The 18,874-nt window shown below is 38.4% G+C and overlaps 3 protein-coding genes across 3 annotated transcripts; 1 reads left to right on the forward strand and 2 right to left on the reverse strand.

Annotated features, from left to right (window-relative positions):
- Positions 1–533: 533 nt before the first annotated feature.
- LOC103713814 (acyl-coenzyme A thioesterase 13-like) lies at positions 534–3,811 on the forward strand. The gene is made up of 3 exons (XM_008800839.4): positions 534–753; positions 823–966; positions 3,406–3,811. The coding sequence occupies exons 1-3, from the start codon at positions 592–594 to the stop codon at positions 3,547–3,549; spliced, it is 450 nt and encodes a 149-aa protein (XP_008799061.2). The 5' UTR covers positions 534–591; the 3' UTR covers positions 3,550–3,811.
- Positions 3,812–10,846: 7,035 nt separating this feature from the next.
- LOC103713813 lies at positions 10,847–11,718 on the reverse strand. Its single transcript, XM_008800838.3, has one exon. It carries the CDS (start codon positions 11,592–11,594, stop codon positions 11,121–11,123), a length of 474 nt encoding a protein of 157 aa, XP_008799060.1. The 5' UTR covers positions 11,595–11,718; the 3' UTR covers positions 10,847–11,120.
- Positions 11,719–13,572: 1,854 nt separating this feature from the next.
- Positions 13,573–18,587, reverse strand: LOC120109123 (dihydrolipoyllysine-residue acetyltransferase component 5 of pyruvate dehydrogenase complex, chloroplastic-like). Its single transcript, XM_039122869.1, has 6 exons — positions 17,607–18,587; positions 17,321–17,512; positions 17,123–17,210; positions 14,260–14,330; positions 14,062–14,145; positions 13,573–13,946 (listed from the first exon to the last, which is right to left on the reverse strand). Exons 1-6 carry the CDS (start codon positions 18,498–18,500, stop codon positions 13,842–13,844), a joined length of 1,434 nt encoding a protein of 477 aa, XP_038978797.1. The 5' UTR covers positions 18,501–18,587; the 3' UTR covers positions 13,573–13,841.
- Positions 18,588–18,874: the final 287 nt, after the last annotated feature.

An 18,874-nucleotide genomic window follows, 5' to 3' on the forward strand; every position in this document is an offset into this window, starting at 1 on the left:
GTCCTTGATTACCAAAAGTCTGTGACGTATTAGTTGAGAGTCAACCTTTTCGGAGCAGCGTAGTTTTATATTTTTATGTTATCTATTTTTCTTTTATATGATCATATATAATAAGTGGATGGGAAGCATGTTAATTGGGAAATGTCTTCATGGTCTCTCCTGTCCAATTTCTTTGGCTTCTATTTGTTGAAAAGAAGAGGAACCAAATCAGCCTGAGGACTTCTAGCCAAAAAAAAAGGGGAAACCCAAGTCCATCTACCAACCCGTTGTGGCGATGGAGAGGATCAGAATTATCTCAAATTTTTATTTTTGTAAGAGAAAATTACTGCTCTAATTAATTCTGGAGTAGGATTATTTGGCTAATAATTTTTTTTCTTAAAAGATATTATTCTTAAATTAAAAAAAAAAAGAAGCTCCGACGGCTGCGGTGGAATGGAAAGAATCCACGACGTTCCCTTTTTCCAGATTAAAAAAAAAGTTCCCGCATGAAAATTTCTATGCGCACATCCGGAATATGGATTCTTTTATCCTGCGGGGTTCTCTTGTTCACCCTCGCGGTCGCCGGCTTCAAGTGGGTGGTTGCGAGATCGCATGGATTTGGAGGCAGTGCGGAGTTCTTTGGAGGCGTCCGGCGGCGACACCGACGCCCTCCCGCCGAGATTCTTCGATGAATTCGTCCTCCATGGCCTCCGCATCGACCTCATCGAGCCCGGCCGCGTCCTCTGCTCCATGCCCGTCCCTCCCCGCCTCACCGTAACTCTCTCTCTCTCTCTCTCTCTCTCTCTCTCGATTTTATCGATCTCATTCCCTTTCTATTCATAGAGCGGCGGAAGCTTCCTACACGGCGGCGTGACGGCGTCGCTGGTGGATTTGATCGGATCCGCGGTGTTTTATAGCATCGGACTCCCGACTTGTGGCGTCTCTCTTGAGATTACTGTCTCCTACATGGATGCCGCTTTTATTAAAGTGGGTAACCCTCTTCAGAATTACAATTTTTTTGCTTGCTTGGTTCGAATTATGCTACTGCGAAGATCATGATTTCTAATTTGGGGTGCTAGTTTCGTTCTTAATGCTACGTTTTCATTTGATTATTGGCAAAAGGAATGCAACTTTGAAGCTATTTTGAGAATACAAACTTTGGAGCTACTTCGATGTGTTCTCCAATTGACTGTATAAGGCTTGTGGGTCATTTGTGGTTGTTAAGTTTAGAAGCTTAGATTGCTCGCCGTTTAACTAATTTGATGTATATGAAAGTTAAATTTTCCACCGTTTAGTTCAAGAGAGAAAGATGAAATCTGGATCATAATTACGCTGGTGCGAAGGTCATGATTTCTATGCTAATGTGAAGGTCATGATTTCTAGTTTGGGATACTACATCTTTTCTTGCGCGATGTTTTTCATTTGATTATTAAAATATTTGCAACTTAGAAGCTATTTTGATGTGTTTGAAATTAAATATTTAGGACATGCGAGTCATATGTGGTTATCAAGTTTAGAAGCTTAAAGTGCTTGATGAATAACTAAACTGAAGTATATGAACATGAAAAACCAAACTTTGTTTGTAGTAAGAGAGATAAAAATCATGCTTCTATGAAAAAGCTATGTTCTATAGGCATTCTATGATTTACTTGTTTGAAAGCTATGACTGGAATTGAAACCACAAAATTTATATGCATCATAGATCCCTTTTTTTTCGGAACTCTCTAGTTTAATATTATCATACTATGTGGAAGGGATTCTCTGACTTCAAAAGGACAATTCAAAGACTTTCTGAAGTGCCCCATGTAGTAGGAGCTGACTTTCGTTTATTCAATAATGTTGCCATCACAATGATATGACTTAAGTCATGTATCTGGCCCGGTTTTTTTACAAGACAAACTAACTTTATCAAACTGCTAAGGAAGGTATGGGGACAAAATTTCCAAATCTTTTTAAACCTTGAAATTGACAAAAAAATAAAGGGACAGAAGAACGATGATGATAGTTGCCTAGCACTATTTTGTTCGAGAAGTGGTTGAGAGATATGGGTTGACAGTATGCCAATGCAGAAGGTATGGTAGAAGAGAAGTGTAAGGTAAAAGGCCATTAGTCGATATGATGTCAATCTGCAAAGAAGAGAGAATAAAAATAAGAAGTTGGAGGAGGAGAGAAGGATACTTCTTACTATCGAGTTTCGGTTGCATTGAGAGGGGTGGGTTTTTAAGGAAGATACGAATCAGTAACCAATTGTTACCACATGTTTTTGAACAACCTAAATCTGTATAATATAATTATCGACTTATATTGAACTTGAGAATGCAAAATACCAGAATTTGTTTAGGGTCAGACTTGTGCAAGGTATCCAAGTTTGCAAAGAAGGTTCTGCAGCCTTATGTTGAGACCTCAATCCGAAAATGAATGAGCAAGTCTTGTTTTGGTCCCTCCTCCTTACAGGTAAATTTATGATGAACTTTATTTTAGATTCAGTGCAAACATGGATCTTTGGCTTGGGAGGTTATTTGAAAGTATAAGGTAGCAAGTTGTTATTTGCTTGTGATTCTTGTTGGGTAGACAAATCATTAATTCAACCCACTTACTTTTGCCTTGCAAGTTGCTAGAAAGACCCACAAAGAAAAGAAAGAAAATTTCCAGGAAATTTTACCACCTATGAGTTAGTGGATATGAGCAATGTCATACACTAAGCTAAATGTGCAGGAGGCCTTTTTAGGTCTGCCAACCTTATCCATGAGGGAGCTGATTTCTCCTAGCGCCTTATTGGTGATATTTTTTTTTTTTCCTAACGCTCAAATCATCGGCTAACTCATATTTGTGATACAAGTTGGCAGAAGTGTACTATATATTCAAAACTTTTAGTGTTATGGTGTATAATTTGATTTGTGCAGGAGTTTAGTGACTTCAGAGTTTCAGTTTTACCAGCAGTATTTAGGGCTTCCTTAATGTTTTTTTTTTTGTGTGTGTGAAAGGATCCAATGTGACAAAAATTAGTTCTAGCATTGTACCCCATGCAACTCTATAGACTATCATCCATAAGATTAATAATAATTACTTAAATTTCTTATTCATCAATATAAAACTAAAAGACGTGATTTATGATTAAGCTTGTGCGATCTTTAGGCTTCCCGTCTGGTGTGCTGAATAATAGAAATAAATGCCTTATCATTTGTTTTAACTATATAATTCTTATTTGTCTTAAAAGATAAGTCTTCACTCACTGATTCTTTTTGTAGACATGGGTGACTTATGGTTTCAGTCAGTAAAAGCTACGTGTGGAGCTCTTTCCTGTTTCTTTTGTTTAGTAATTGCATAGTAAATAACTATCCGAGATATCTTATCTCTTGCTGTGATACTCTGCACTCTGCATCTTTGAGCAAGTTTAATTCGATCTATTATTGCTTGATGATTTAGGAAGAAATTGAGATCGAGGCCAAGCTCTTGCATGCAGGAAAGGCAGTTGGGGTCTCCTCTGTAGAGTTCAGGAAAAAGGGGACCGGAAAGATAATAGCTCAGGCACGTCATACAAAGTATCTTGCTGTATCTAGCAAATTGTGAGAACCTTTTCTTGCAGTTTGTCCATGGATCGATCGCAAATGCATTCTTCAAGGTCTTGAAACTTGAAGGCATTTTCTGTAAATTTTAAAGTTGCTGTATAACCCATATATGTTGCTAATTGCTTGGATTGAATCCAGGAGCCTTACCTCATCTGCCGAAAGCTTGAACTGTTTCTTCAACATTAGTGCTTGAAGCTATAAACTTTTTGTTATCCAAATATGCTTGTTTTTCGGAACTAAAGTATCAGTATTATAGAACTAATCATATTGTCAGGAGTAAACTACGATGCAGGTATGTGGACATGCTATTCTGTTAAAGAGTTTAGAAGAAATTGTCATGGCCAGTTAGTTGGATCAGGCAATCCTATTGTTATATTTTCTGTCAATAGTTTGTTCTTCTATTTATTAGAAATATTGGCATTAATATATATCTGTCAGCACCCGACCCGAGATTGCGAGCCGAGGGTTATGGCAACCGCCGCACACTCATAAGAAACTCTCCCCATGAGCATGCAAGGCATTTTATCATGATATCATAATCAGACGGCATAGATAATTTAAATAATAACATTTAATTTCTAATTAAATAATAAAAGTAAAAGTCTTACAAAACTAATAATATTTTAAAATCTTGCATCAACTCTAAAATAAAATCTAATCTAAATAAAAAAGTCAAAATCTTATTTTTAATCACTCTCTCATGATAAATCTTCGAGTTAAGCTAATTCTTCATATCTGTAAAAACAATAAGAAACCGTATAATAAGCTAGACAATCCAATAAGTAATGAACACTTTAGCTACATAAATCAAGTAATAAAATAATAATACAATCATTTTAAATTTTAAATTTTATTATAAATCAAATTCTTTCAAATTAGTAAGTTCATCTCGACAGCCATAAACTATGACCATATTTATACTTTGTGGCTGGGCCAGAATATGTTTTCATCAAAGTATCGGCGTATAACTCCCACTAGTAGGATGTCAATATGCTGGCGTATAACCTCCACTAGCAAGGTATTGATATGCCAACGTATAACTTCTACTAGCAAAGTGTCAATATACCAGCGTATAACCTCCACTAGCAAGGTATCGATGTGCCAACGTATAAATTCTACTAGCAGAGTGTTGACACATAGTCTGACTACAAGTCCAAATCTATTTCGAAGCAAAATTTATTTTTTCAAGCATATTCAGTGTTCCAAATCGTAACATATATAAATTCATACGACATCGAAATCAATCGAACAAAATTTATATCAAAATCAATATGTTCAATCAAGAATCATATAATATTTTAGAAAGAGGCATATATATTAATAAAATACTATGCATCAAGTTCAAAAATCAAGAATAATTCGATTCAGAAAATATTTATAAATTTGTTGATAAATCTAGAAAAAGAGTTACATTACTTACCTTGCAAGTGTAATCCAATTTTAGGTCCAATTAATTTGGAAAGTCACTCTCCGAGGCTAATATTCAAAAATTATATTTTTCATTAAATGATATCCTACAGTTTTATTACTCGACTATACGAAACTTCTATACAATTTTTATACAAGTGGATCTAGCTTTAGTTAACAAACCATAATGCAGGGTTAATGTTTGCTTGATGTTGCTAATTTTGTTCATTTCAAGTGTTATTCTGCAGCCAATGCTGTGGTAGATGGTCAATGGCAGGTCTTTCAGTAATTGTCTCTTCTCCAATATCAGCCAGTATTGCCAATTTGTTTTATTGGTTGGTAATTCACCTAATCTCCACAATGTCATGTTCAAATGTTCAATGGTTGCCGAGCAAAGTGATCACCATAATGCAGCTTAGTCATCCAACTGCCCTAACTACTATTTCAGCTACAGCTTTTTGCATGGTACCATTAGGAAACAGAACAGCACATCTAAACCTATGGGTGCAAGTTAGCTGGGTCTAGTCTAGTCCTAGCTTAAACATAAGTCAAACTCGCTTTAAATCTACTTTGTTCGCTTGTTTGATTACACACGTCCTCGTCATACAATGTCCCCTAGTTCACATGGATTATGGACCCGATCCGCTCTAATAACATTTGTAACAATTTAGGATTTTATCCAAAATGGCTAACCGGAAGATATGATTTGGATTTCTTGATCTGTATAAGTACCTAAGATCTACTCAGCGAATAATCAATATAAAACTAAATATGCTGCAGCCGAGCAAAGAACCGTGCAAGAAAGAGACCTGCGACATCCAATCCTACCTTACCAAAAACAACTTCATCCCCCAGTGGTATGGATTCTGTGCCCTCCGTCCCCGTTCTCATCTTCACATGATGCAGCCATTGCAGTAGAGATTAGCGGAGACGAAGCTGTAGACATTGAGAATGGCCTTTGGGTTGGTGTAGGAGAATGATTTGGAGATACCTTGGGGCCTGTTTGGCATTGTTGTTGTTCATGTGTTTTTGTTGCCCTATAAATCAGTCAAATACCAAATGGAGATTGATGTTGAAGACATCTGGTATTCCTTGCTTTTAGTTTCACTCTTTTTTCGAAGCAATAGATCTTTGCTACTAAAATCTCTAAAGATTTTACACAAATTCAAAAAAACAAAAACAAAAAGCAAAAGACTAAAGGGTTTCATCATGCATGTTCACAAAAAACATAAAGTAGCAACATTGCCCTTTTTGAGATATCCCTGGTGCTATACTGTTATTCTCAATGATGAGTTGAAGAATGTAAAGTATAAACCACATCCTATGGGTTTCTTTTTTGTTTTTCCAACTAAACAGTGAATAAAAGAAGCCCATCAATGCCAGTCTGATGTTAGGTTGGTAGCCAGTCATAAAAAGCGATTTTAAGTTGTATCCCTACTTGATATTATGAATGCTAGGGCAGGATTCTTAAAGGCTGGCACAAAGTAGTTGGGACAAAGCTTGATGGTTATGATTTTAAACAAGGATTGCAAGATTATTCTTGGGTCTTGGGTGTGTACCTTATGAGATCAATTACCTTATGACATGGGTTAAGTTTCAAGGTGGTTAAAAGAGTCAGATATTCTGACACTCAAAAAATCTGAGTTTGTAGCACTTTAAATGGGTTTTACATGTGAGTTGTAAGTAATCATAGGGGCATGGTGAATCACTTGTTCTGAGGCTCACAATTGATGCTTCTTAGATGAACTGGTACAGTAGACAACTTTATCTAAAATTGCCAAGAGTTTACATAAAATGATGTGGCTATTGTAAATATCATCTCACCTGACTCATCTGTTCAAACTTTATGGTCAAAATGGACTGAAACTTGCAAATGGTCAAATCCCTAGACAGTCTTTATTTCGTCAAGAAATTTTAAGCAGAGACTTGGACGGACAAGATAGGAATGGGAATATAGCAAGAGTCAAATACAAGTTTGTCAAATGTGGCATATCTGGTTTTAGTGGTTGCTCCATGATTGTTGGATAGGATTTTCTTAAGGCAGGAAACCTCAGACTATGTCTTTGCTACATTCAGGGCTTAGATCATCTTCTCTAGGGAGAAATTGAGAACTGCACTGCACTACTGATGTAAAAGCTCATTTTGCTAATGATGAGATTCTGAACAATGGCATCTACATAAGTTTCTCCTTTGACTAAATACGATTGTAATGTACGCTTATTTATTCTCGCAGTGAATTTATGGGCTTTCTCAAAGTCATTGAATTGTTGCAAGCATGCTGAGAAAAATGCAACTATAACTTCTGAAAACAAATTCAAAGTGACGGCATGGAAGTATATGCTTGTAGAAGTTGATTATCTCTTGGCAACAACTTTCCATGCAAGTAAAATAAATCTTATATTAGTAAAGTTTAAGCCGTGATGAAATATTATATTAATAAAGCTTATGTCATGATTTGCAGTTTTGCAGAGTCAAATAAGTTAAAAAGCATGTTAGTTTGGGCATTTATTTGCTATATATTCACTGGAAGAGAGACTGAATTTTTCTTTTCTTTTTTTGAGGAACTGTGCAGACGTTCGCATCTCTCTAGGACACAGAGAAATGTAGTTTGGGACACTGATGTGGTTTGGTCTTAGATTTTTTTAAAAAGCATGTATTTAGAATGCTAGTGATCATGGAATTGACAGTTGTGGGTATTGTAAGGGAGTAAATGACCACCCAATGTTTGTATAAAGGGCCATATTTACAAATCCATGTTTAGTCAACATGAGAGAGATCCTTAGCACCACAAATATGTCAGTGCTTGTGTAGGAGGGTGGGAAGTGGGGAGGATCAGACTTCTTTCTCCAGGTATAGTAAGGCACAACAAGCATTGCATGCGAATGCATTTGTAGATACAACATGGATTTTGTTTTCTAAGGACACCGACCTGGGTCAACGTATCTCCCTAGAAATATCCTAAATCTGTTGGATCTTTCTAGATCTTCTCATTAATTTCTTTTTTTTTTTTGACCCCAGTTGTGGATTGATTCTTGACCGGGCAATGCAGAATGTTTTTTTCCTATTGTTAAAAGTATGTATAGCCACTGTCTTCTGACATCAAACTAGTAGATATATTAACTGCAAATTATAAGCAATCAGGATATAGAGTACCTATGAGTGCTCATGTTTTGGAAGGGTTTAAGAAGATTGGACGAGTTGGCTGTCTGAATACTATTCTGTTCAATATCCTAGTGTATGGTAGTTCATCTTGTTTCGGAAGGGTTTAAGAAGATTGGATGATTTGGCCGTCTGAATACTATTCTGTTCAATATCCTAGTTGTATGGAGCTTCATATTGTAGTTCAGATATGATTAACTGACAAGCAACAATATCATTCCATCATAGATGAAGAAGAAATTAGCATTGGCAATACCTTGAAATTACTATGTAATTTGGTTAAAAGGTGTCATGATGTCCATATGGTCAATGTGGTAAATATTTGGGTCATTTCAAAGAGGTGGTAAATAAGCTCAGCAGAAAATTTGTTCTTCCTCTGATTGTTTCTGGATTAATATCTAAATCTCCCTTGGGAGTGGAAAAACCTTAACAGGGATTCTCTGTAGCCCTGCTGTGCTGCCTGGGCATGTGTTTTTAAGATATGTATTAATTGGATCATGATAAGAGTAACTCTTGCCAGGCTCTTATCTCAAAGAGCAACCTGGCTTTTGGACTTTAAGTGATCTTCTTCAGTAAAGTGCTGTATGGTAAATTTGCCTAGGTACTGTGGTTCATCTTATCATTGTTGCAATTCTTGTTCAGTATGGTGAAAACTAATTTTTGTTTTGCCTTTGTAAATTCATATTGACGCGCAAGTTTGTTGATATTATGTAATTTTACCAAACCACATCATATGAATCTATTATGCTCTGGACAATCACATTTGTTCTGCAATTTTGAAGTTTGAAAAACTTTTCCTTCTTTTCCAACTGGAGACCTTAATTTGCAACTGAGTATTATATCTGATGAAGTTGTTAAATTATCCAACCATTTTTTTTGTTCTTTAATACAGTGTCTTTCTTTGGTACACTTAAATGTGACAAGTTGGCTGCTGATTTTGTTCATACAATACTGAACCTTATGGTCGGTCTCTTAAACAACTAAATTATAACATTACCCTTCTTTCTGCAGGGATTATATTGAGGATGTAAAATGTGGAAGTGGTGAATGGCAGCGTTCCATGACTTCTTGGCCATTTGAAATTGATGAGCTAAAATACTATGTCAAGTGCAGTGCACAAAATCCTACATGGCACGACATTTATTTCCACATCCTTTGGGGCAGCCACAATGTCCTGTGGAAACTTTTAGCTTTTCTAGCGTGCCCATCTTTGTATCTTCCATACCCTGAATTGGTTTTGTCACATTTCAAAGATCAACCAACACCACAAGTTGCCTTCTGGAAATTTTTAATCAATGCTATGTACATGATTACTTTGAGATGTAAGTAAGTATATATTCTGTACATGCTTTTATCACAAAAAATTGTTTATTTGGTATCTTCGGGTCTCTCGCCATGAAAATGGCCAAACAAGATGGTAGCTGTTCAAGTAGGGCTCATGTGGTCATTGTGATGTTTCATGTAGAATAGAAGTGCAATACGGCAATAACAACAGGCACCTCGGTTTCTAGTGTGTCTGTAATTAGATTTCATTTAATTGAGATCAATTGTTTTAGTTGGAGATCGAATGTACATAGTATATATGGCTGGATGTTGTGAAATAGGTACCATAATAATAAGATTGAATTCCATGTTAGCTGAGGAACAAAGACAATCTTGATGAATGTGGGATGCTTTTGAAGATATTTTATTTCTTAAATCTGGAGGAAGCAAGGACCCTACCAATCTAGACTTGTAAAGGAGCTCCACAGGTTAATGAAGGATGATTTAGGATCGCACTTACCTGTCTAATTTTGTTGGTTCAATGAAGATGGATTTATGATCGACAAGCAGTAGAATTATAACTAAATACCACTTCTTGTTGCCAAGAGGTACACTTTTTTTTTCCTCTCTCTCCCCCTTGTTTTTGTTATTGAGTCTTATTGAGCTATACAAACAAAGAAAGGTACACCATGCCCCATAGAGGGGCCGCTTTGGCTAATACCAAATTTTTCCACCCTAAATCTTCACATATTGTCTCTCTTGAGCCTCAAATCACCACACTCCTTAGGAGGAGAAAGTGTATCAAAAAAGTTAAAGGCTAGGTTCTATTTATTACTTCCATCCATCTTACATGATTTCACCATTACATGAGAGTGATCTCATCATCCAACTGGTAAGCACGAATGTTGCTTACCAAATAAACAAGCCAATTAAATATACAGAGACATCAATTCCCCCAGTTTTATTATTATGGATGAAGAATGTTATCGAAATGGACAAGAATGGTACAAGACCAGCCTAGCATCTAGAACCACCACACAGCTAATTTTTGCTGCCGCTATCAGTAAGGTGGTTGGAAGCCCTTCTCATGGCTGTGTCCTCATAGCGTCGTACACAAAGAAATCCTCTGTCCTAGAATCAAGAACAGAGAAAAAGGGCTGCACTGCGAGCACCCCATGGCTGAATGTGTTCTTCTCATCCTTGTTGCAGGAAGAAAGGCCAAAGTTTGCAGCAACTGGAATTAAAATGCAAGCATGCTTGCTGTGTCTAGTTCATGATACAAGTCATTCCATTGATGAAGGCAGGCCAAGCAATAAACAGTTACAAATCAAATCGACTGAGTTTCTTGCATGCTTGGTGTGTCTAATTTATGATGAGAGGATATTTCATTAATGAAGGCAGGCAATATGCAGTTAGATATCAAATTATCAACTAAATTTATAATTTTAGCAAACCAAAAGCAAGGAGGAGCAAAAGAAGAGGAAGCTTGTATTATATTACAAATTTGTTATTGCTATTGATATATAGCTATATGGAAACATGATGACTGCCTCTCTATAGTATTTACCTCCAGAACAAAGAGATTACAAACTTTTTTATTTTTTATTTTTTCTCGATCTGTGGTGGCTCATGCTTCTTCTAACCTCTGGATTCAGCTCCTATGGCTTGCTTGACGTCGAATAAGGACGAGAGAGAAAGCTACAAACCATAGTGGAATTCTTAGAGGATGAGAGCTTATCATCTTCAATGAAGTGATTCCCTCTTGGAAGAACCAGCCTTCTGAATCAAGAACAGCTTCTTCAATACCTTCAGCATCAAAAGCAAGCTTGGCCTTGTATGGTGAATTATGCGGCCACTCCTCGAATCCGTTTCGCTTCCATTCGTCAATGACGAGTTAGAACTCGCCTCCCCGTTCGCTGCATCCCTCTTTCGATCGCATGACATCCGGCGTAGCTCTTCATTGAAATCCTCCCAGAGCATGTCCATCCTCTCTTCATCAGTGAGAAACCGGTCGCCGCCATCCTCGCTGAGCGCCGGCGAGGCCATCGCCAGTGCGTCGGCAATCTCTGCAGCCTCTTCAGATGAAGAGAAGCTTCTCCGGTGATGATGATGGTCGCTCTTTTGGTTGGCGGCGGAGGACATGAACCAAAGAGGAAAAGGGAGCTGGCGGAGGGGCTCCTGTTCTACTGGAACGGCAGGGAAGCTGAATTCATCCATGTTTCTCTTCTCCTTCTAAGCCCGTGTTCTCCTCAGGAATTGCACTGAATCTCTATTGAGGAGTATCATTAGCTCTAACTTGTGGGCGTCAAAAAGTCTATTTGTTGTCGATGCGATCCTTTTCACAAGGTTGAGACGTCTCATCCACCGCGTGATTGATAAAGAGAGATTTGTAGGCTCTGAGGAGCTTGGAGTCTCTCTCTCTCTCTGTTCTCTTCTTGAGTGCGTCTGGTTTTGGCGGGACCCGTGGGTAAGGAAGTGACCGTTGGCCGGTGAATCCACCCAACCCAAAAGGGAGCAGCCGGTAGTGGAGGAAAAGGGTGCTTAAATGTTTTGGTCTTGTAAGCTTGTTTACTCCATTAATTTAATGAGGTCCAAACCTCAGTGCTTATGAATTCCAGTAGAAAGCAGGGGTCAGGCAGCACTGTAAACTTGGAGTAAGAACTTTAATTCCTCGGTAGCTTTGCTTTAAATGTTTGGTGGAATTACAACTAAGCATTAACACTTTAGTGGCCCATATCTCATGCAGGAACATGGCGTCTGGTCTCACGGAAGAAAGGTTAGCAGTGTGCTAAACGTATATTTGTGCCCCACTTAGGCTGCAATCGAAAGCTAATTATATGTAAAGAATGACTAAAAAAGAGATATAAAGTGGCTAAGGGAGGATTGGGCAGCTAAGGTTTGGGAGCAGGAGTAGTTGCAACTGTAGGAGTAGTTCTTTCTCAAACTATTCCTGTTTTCTTTGGTTATTGTTTCTAAAATAACTCTTAAGAAATTTCTGTCGATATACAAAAGAAAAGGGAGGCAGACGCAAATTAGAACTTTATGATAAAAATAGTTTATAATAGTTTTCATTTTAAAATAACTTATATCAAGCTAATTTGATAGGAATAATATTTTCTTAGAAGTTGCTCGGCAAATATAAAATATATTCCAAGCTTTATGCATGGTTAATTCCTGAACCAAATGCTGTATCTTTATAGCTACTATTAAATTCTCAGACTGGGTTGTTGTAAGGTGATGTTTGGGCAATTATCTCCTCTCTATACAATAGATTTCATTTTCGGGACTGCTTCATGCAATGCAATCTTATTTGTAGATGCACATTACTGAGGAATAACAATCCCATATGGGATAAGTTAAGGGTTGTTGTAGTGTCTATAAAAAACTCTTGGGCCCATCCATCTAAATGCTCGGATTTTTAAATAGGATGTTAGGCTTGTTAGCATAGTATCAGAGCCCCCACGATCCTTCTTTACCTTACTGAGACCTCCATACTCCCACTTGATAGCAGATTTGATTCATATACCAACCTTGAACACAAGATATGCCAGAGAAAAGATGAAAGCATCAAGTTCTCAAAGCATAGGGAACAGTTGCTTCTGCTTAAAGCTAGGAAAATTTTAACGTAGCTAAGGGATGAATGCTATTATTCAGGCTCCAGAACTATCCACAGCACAGGTGCCAAATCTTTTCAGTATTACTGAGACAAAAAATAGAGCACCACTGCTTTCTGAATTTTCCCTGGCCTGTATTTAAAGCTGTTCTTCCGAGAGCAACCAAAACTACTGGTATTTGTGACACTTGCGCATTGGTTCCTTAAAATATTTCTCTTAACCATAACAGTTCATGCAGGGATAGTTTCTAGGTCAATGCCAGGCTTATTTTTGTTAATCCAGAATAGGATCCTCTGCATCACTGATCTGTTTAAGACGTGACGTGTGACCTGATTTCTAGGCTATGCATTTACTTAAAAGCCTGCTGAAACTTCTACACCAAGAGGGGATTCTGAATGTGTGTGATCAAACTTTTTCTAAGTGCATGACGTTCTAAATGGAACGAAGACATGGCAATTATACCTTCCAATGTACTATTCTCTTTTCTTTCACCACTTGAATCTGGTTGCGGATAAGTGCAGTTAGGTGAGAACTTAACATTCTCAGCTTCTATTAGAATAGCAGTCACACCTTACAAAATCTGTCTCGCAAAAAGCAAAAAACTTTATTTGAAAATAGCAAGGGGACAGATTCAAGAGTGAAATATGCAGTCAACAAATCAAAAGAAGATCCAGTTCCCTCAAGACCTACAAGAGGCTATGAGCCGGGTTGAACATATAATAGCTAGCTCATATTACAACAAGCACCTATCCTGAAGCTCTACTTGTAAAACTATTTCCCTGACGAAGTTTACAAAATTCAGTTAACAGAAGAAACAGACCGTAAAGGAATATCTAGTCTGTTGCAGCAACTACAATGTCAGCTCTTTGGGATCCTCAATAATTTTGGCCAGAGTTTGCAAGAAGGCAGCAAGATCCGCTCCATAAATTACCCGGTGATCTGCAGTTACATTCACCTGCAAGAATTTGCAGTTCCATGGTTGAAAATTAAGCCAACCTAGGGCGCTTGAAAGCTAACTTTCAGGATCCTGGATCCACTGAGCAAAGGTTAGTGCAGTAGTAGGAAATTACCTGCATCTGACTCTTCACACCAATCCTACCATCCTTTGTGGCAACAACAGTTGGCTGGGAGGCACCAACAGCCATGATTGCGCCCTGCATCACAGTTCAGAGTAAAATTGACAGTGAGACATATGGAATTAGTATCAATTGTTAACTGCACTTGTTTAAGAATATCGGAGTTGGAATTGATTCAGTATTAGCACTCACAGTTCCAGGAGGCAAAATTGCATCAAAACGGTCAACACCAAACATTCCAAGGTTCGAAAGAGTGAATGTACCTGCAGATTGAACAAAAGAAGAAGATAAAGTGATAGAAAAATGAGTTTCCAGTAATTGATGACAATAGTAGATCTACCAGTTTGATAAAGCAACTTTGCCAATGTTAACTATAATAGCTTGAATGCCACCCAACAGAAGATGGGCCACCGTACATTCAAGCTACAGACTTCTCAACTGTGAAAATTATTAAAGGTTAAAGAAAGTAGAAACTAATTAACAAATGGCTTTTAAAGGTATACTAGATATCTTTAGTGAAGAGGAATAAGAATGTTTTTTTTCAACTTGATATGATTTTGAGAGAGAGATAATTCTACAAGGAGTTACATAGGCTGTACACATCAAGTACTTCAACAAAGAAATAAAAAATCACAATGCACTTCAAGGATTGACCTCAGCCCAGCAGTGGAGACCTATTTCAATCAAGAAGACTGAATAATCCCTGAATATGACTCTTTTCTATGATGTACTTAGTGTATTGTGACAGGAGAGGGAATTGATTCTTGCCCTATTAGTAGATTAAAATGTAATTTAAGGTATAAAAAGTCCTTTACTTCTAAACCAGGTTTCATACTGCAAAACATACTCAGCAAGCCTTCATATTCCACATCATGTCAATCACACACCACCTAGCTCCTCTGTTACCTTCTTCCGCCCCTTTTTTCATTTCTTCTTCATACTCTCTTTCCCTCCATTTTTTGTTTTCTTCTTTGGTTTTTCCTCTCTCCAATGTACAGCTACTGTCAAATTCATCTTCTCTCAATTCCTACACTAGTTATAGTTATACCCTACCATCCTCTCCCCCACCCTGCATGTCCCCAATGGAGAAAACAAAAGGTATGTTAGTCTCCTTAATCTAACTGCCCCCTGCCCCTCTCCTTCACCATCTTACAAGAGTGCAAAAGGTGATCTGCAACAATAATAAAACAAGATCAGTAGTAAAAGTATGTTGCTTTCTCTTTGAACTAGTCTGAACCTGGAAACATGAGGAATCTTCTTAGCTTCCTCAAATCTTACATGGAAATATGTTGCTTTCTCTTTGAAGTGGCAGCTGTCTTAGTTTTCTTTCTCATCCTAATACTTTAAAACTAAAGGTCTCATAGATTACTATCAGCGGTGCATGATCGACAAATTTAAGTAAATATTCTCTTTCTCTCAATAGATTTATGTCTCATAGTTATGCGCATGAGTTCTTATTTCTAAACACTGACTAGTATTTTATTTGGCAAGCAAATAAAAAGCCTATTACTTTATTTCAGTAGTAAGGTAGTGACCCCTGAAGACAATTCACACCTCACTGTCTTACTAAAAAAGACATACTCTCTGTATCTTAAGGAATAAGCATTGACCTGATGTGGTTTTCTATTGTTCTACATTACAGTGTGTTGTTTGAAATATTATGTACAAACACAGAAAAATGTGTATGTATCTGTGTTCCTCATATGAGTGCATATACATATGTGTACTCGCATGTATGCTTACAAACATATATATGTATGTGTTTTTCACACATATATAATATGTATTTGGCGTGAGTTAGGTATATGTATATGTTTATGCAATTCAAACAGGTGACTTGAAGTTTTCAAATATAACATTATACATTGTATTTTGTGATACTTACTAGAAACATCAGAACATCCAAGGGGATATATAGTGTTTGATATATTTAGAAGAATCAAACATGTATTCTAAGGATTCAAAACATGCATATAACCACAACCATCAAGCCTTGCCTCAACTATTTGGGGCTAGCTTTAAGATTCACATTCTCCAAGCATTCCCATTTACGGCGACTTCTAAAGTTATCTCAAGGCTAATCTATACCCTTTTTGACAACTTTCATTTATGTTATTTTAAATCTCCCAGTCTACTTCAAAAAGCATTGACAAAGATGAAAAATACTCCTCCTTACTGCACTCCCTTCATATCTCAATCAGTTACATTTTCTTTGTGTGTGTGGGTACAACTCCTATAGCTCCTATAACCAAGAAAGAAAAGAAGTTCCAGAGTCCATCTTTTCTAGTTTTACCGAAGATTCATCTCAACATTCTCATTACATCCAACTTATTTCATGAACCCTCTTTATGGCCCAATATTCTAAGTCATACAACATAGCAAACCTTATTATTATTCTATAAAGTTTCCTTTTACATTGCCATGTTATGCATCGATCACATAACACCTCAAAAGCACCTCTCTATTTCATCTAGCCAGCTTTATTTCTATTACATACGTTTTCATTTACTTATCCACGACTTTCTATTATAAATTCTATACACCAAAAATTTTGTAATATCTCTTGTCCATCAATCTTGATTGGAGCATCATCTATTCTATTCTCACCAAAACTATATTCCAGATATTCTATTTCTGTTTTACTGATTAATTTTTAGGACCTTATCCTCCAAAATTTCTACCAATAATAATAGCATTTAATGCTAGTTTGTTTTCATCATTCAATGGACATATCATCTATTAATGTTTTAATTAAACATTAATAAAGTTGTAAAACATTCTATGACAATATATGCCCATTGTGAAGACAGAACTGCATAGAACATGCCTCGACTAACACAAGCACAATAATGATACTTTTAAACCTCTAGTAAAAAGAAATATCGAGAATGAAAAGTTGCATATGTAAGGATATTTTTCCAGTTATTTAACAATCTAAAGGACCACTTCTAAAAATCTAAGCAATTACAAATCCTTTATGCAATGGAAAAATTATGAAATTACAATTACAAAATGATTGAATGCTAGATGCATTATCTTGGGATGTAAAGAGTACCATTGTTGTACTCATGAGGTTGCAGCTGCTTAGCTCGAGCCTTATCAACCAACTCCTTCCATTTCCTTGACAATGAATAGATGTCAACCTACAAATACCAACCATGATATACACTTGTTATGGAAACACATAATTCAAAGATTTCCCAGTAACAGCCACAGAATAAATAAACATTAGTAGCAGTAGAAACAACATAACCTTGTCAGCATCCTGCAGAACCGGAGTAATCAACCCTCCATCGATAGCCACGGCAACAGCAATGTTGATGCTGCTGTTGTATGTGAAGCTCTTACCATCCCTACAGCTGGAATTAACAACAGGGTGCTTTGTCAATGCCAAAGCAGTCGCCTTTGCTAGCAGTGCAGTCATGGTCACTCCTTTCGACTTTATCTGATCTCAACAACACATCACAGAAACTTGAAAAACTGCAAATTTTAACATAAAAATTGCTCCTTTGATCAAAGCAAAGGGGGGGAATCCTCACTTTCTTGTAGAGGCTATCAAGTGCATCCGTGGTGATGGTATAACCAACCCGGAACGTAGGCACCGAGAGGCTCTCCACCATGTTCTTGCTGACGGCACCCTGCATTGTGGTGAATGGAACCACAGTGCCCAATTGGATGGCTGGAGAAGCTGGAGCCTTCACCGCAGCAGAATCGGAGATGGATTTCGGTGGAACACTCGACACAGGGGCAGCAGCAGCCGCCACCGCAGCCGCAGCTTCCACATCCTTGGCCACAATTCGTCCCATCGGCCCACTCCCGGCCACGGATCCCAGCTCCACCTTCAGATCCTTGGCGAGTTTCTTCGCATAGGGCGTGGCCACGATCCTGCGCCCGCTCTCAGATGCCGGATGGGTAGAAGAAACAGCGGCCTGGGAGGATTTCGGAGAAGGCGGAGGAGAGGATACGGCTTCTGGGGCGGTCTCTGAAGGAGATGGTGGGACTGGGGTTTCGGCGGCCGGAGGAGAAGCGGCGGGGGAGGAGGAGGAGGAGGCCTGGGATTTGGCAAGGGGGATCTCGTCCTCAGTCTCGGCAAGGAGGGCGATAGCGGAGCCGACTGCGGCGACGTCGCCCTCCTCGACCATGATCGCCGCGAGATATCCTTCGTAGAATGTCTCGACGTCCATGTCGGCCTTATCAGACTCGACGACGACGACGCTCTCACCTTTGGAGAGCTTGTCGCCCTCGGCCCTCACCCAAGAAACGATCTTTCCCTCGGTCATCGTCGAGCTCAGCGCCGGCATGAAGATCTCGCGGATCTTGGCCTGAATCCGCGTGGTCAGCCTTCGGGATCCCCCGCCGCCAGAGGACCGCCCGCGGATGGAGGCGGAAGGGAGGAAGGGGGTGCCGAGATGGAGCTGGCCGACGCCCGCCATGGGTTCTTGGCCTCAAGGAGGGGGAGGGGGGAGTCTCAGGAGCCACGATCGCCTCGGTAGTATCGAAGTGAGGGCGGAGGCCTCGACGGCCTTGGAGCCAGGGCCGGTGGACTCATGAGGGCTCGATGGGGTTTGGGTTCGGGTTCGGATTCGGATTCGGATTCGGGTTCGAAATGAGATCAAAAGTTCCGTTTCACAAGTGCGAGATTAATTGTGTAATTTTGTATCAGGTAATTTTATGTTGGGATTTTTCTTTTCTCCCCTATTAATTGAAGACTGCCATAGTAGATCACTTGCTATTTGACTTTTAGCATCTTTCTAATTCAGGATATAGCTTGTCATCGTTCCATTCATCATGTGAAAAGTAATGTTTG

Source organism: Phoenix dactylifera, unplaced genomic scaffold (genome assembly GCF_009389715.1).
Source record: "Phoenix dactylifera cultivar Barhee BC4 unplaced genomic scaffold, palm_55x_up_171113_PBpolish2nd_filt_p 001839F, whole genome shotgun sequence".
In the NCBI taxonomy this organism is placed as follows: Eukaryota; Viridiplantae; Streptophyta; class Magnoliopsida; order Arecales; family Arecaceae; genus Phoenix; species Phoenix dactylifera.

What these genes read in the sequence shown, in the direction of transcription:
- LOC103713814 (XM_008800839.4), top strand. Translation starts at nt 592, where the DNA reads ATGGATTTGGAGGCAGTGCGGAGTTCTTTGGAGGCGTCCGGCGGCGAC. An exon ending in CCGTCCCTCCCCGCCTCACC is followed by an intron (nt 754 to 822) that starts GTAACTCTCTCT and finishes TTCTATTCATAG; the next exon opens with AGCGGCGGAAGCTTCCTACA. An exon ending in TGGATGCCGCTTTTATTAAA is followed by an intron (nt 967 to 3,405) that starts GTGGGTAACCCT and finishes TTGATGATTTAG; the next exon opens with GAAGAAATTGAGATCGAGGC.
- LOC103713813 (XM_008800838.3), bottom strand. Translation starts at nt 11,594, where the DNA reads ATGGATGAATTCAGCTTCCCTGCCGTTCCAGTAGAACAGGAGCCCCTC.
- LOC120109123 (XM_039122869.1), bottom strand. Translation starts at nt 18,500, where the DNA reads ATGGCGGGCGTCGGCCAGCTCCATCTCGGCACCCCCTTCCTCCCTTCC. An exon ending in TTGATAGCCTCTACAAGAAA is followed by an intron (nt 17,513 to 17,606) that starts GTGAGGATTCCC and finishes TGTTGAGATCAG; the next exon opens with ATAAAGTCGAAAGGAGTGAC. An exon ending in TTCTGCAGGATGCTGACAAG is followed by an intron (nt 17,211 to 17,320) that starts GTTATGTTGTTT and finishes TGGTATTTGTAG; the next exon opens with GTTGACATCTATTCATTGTC.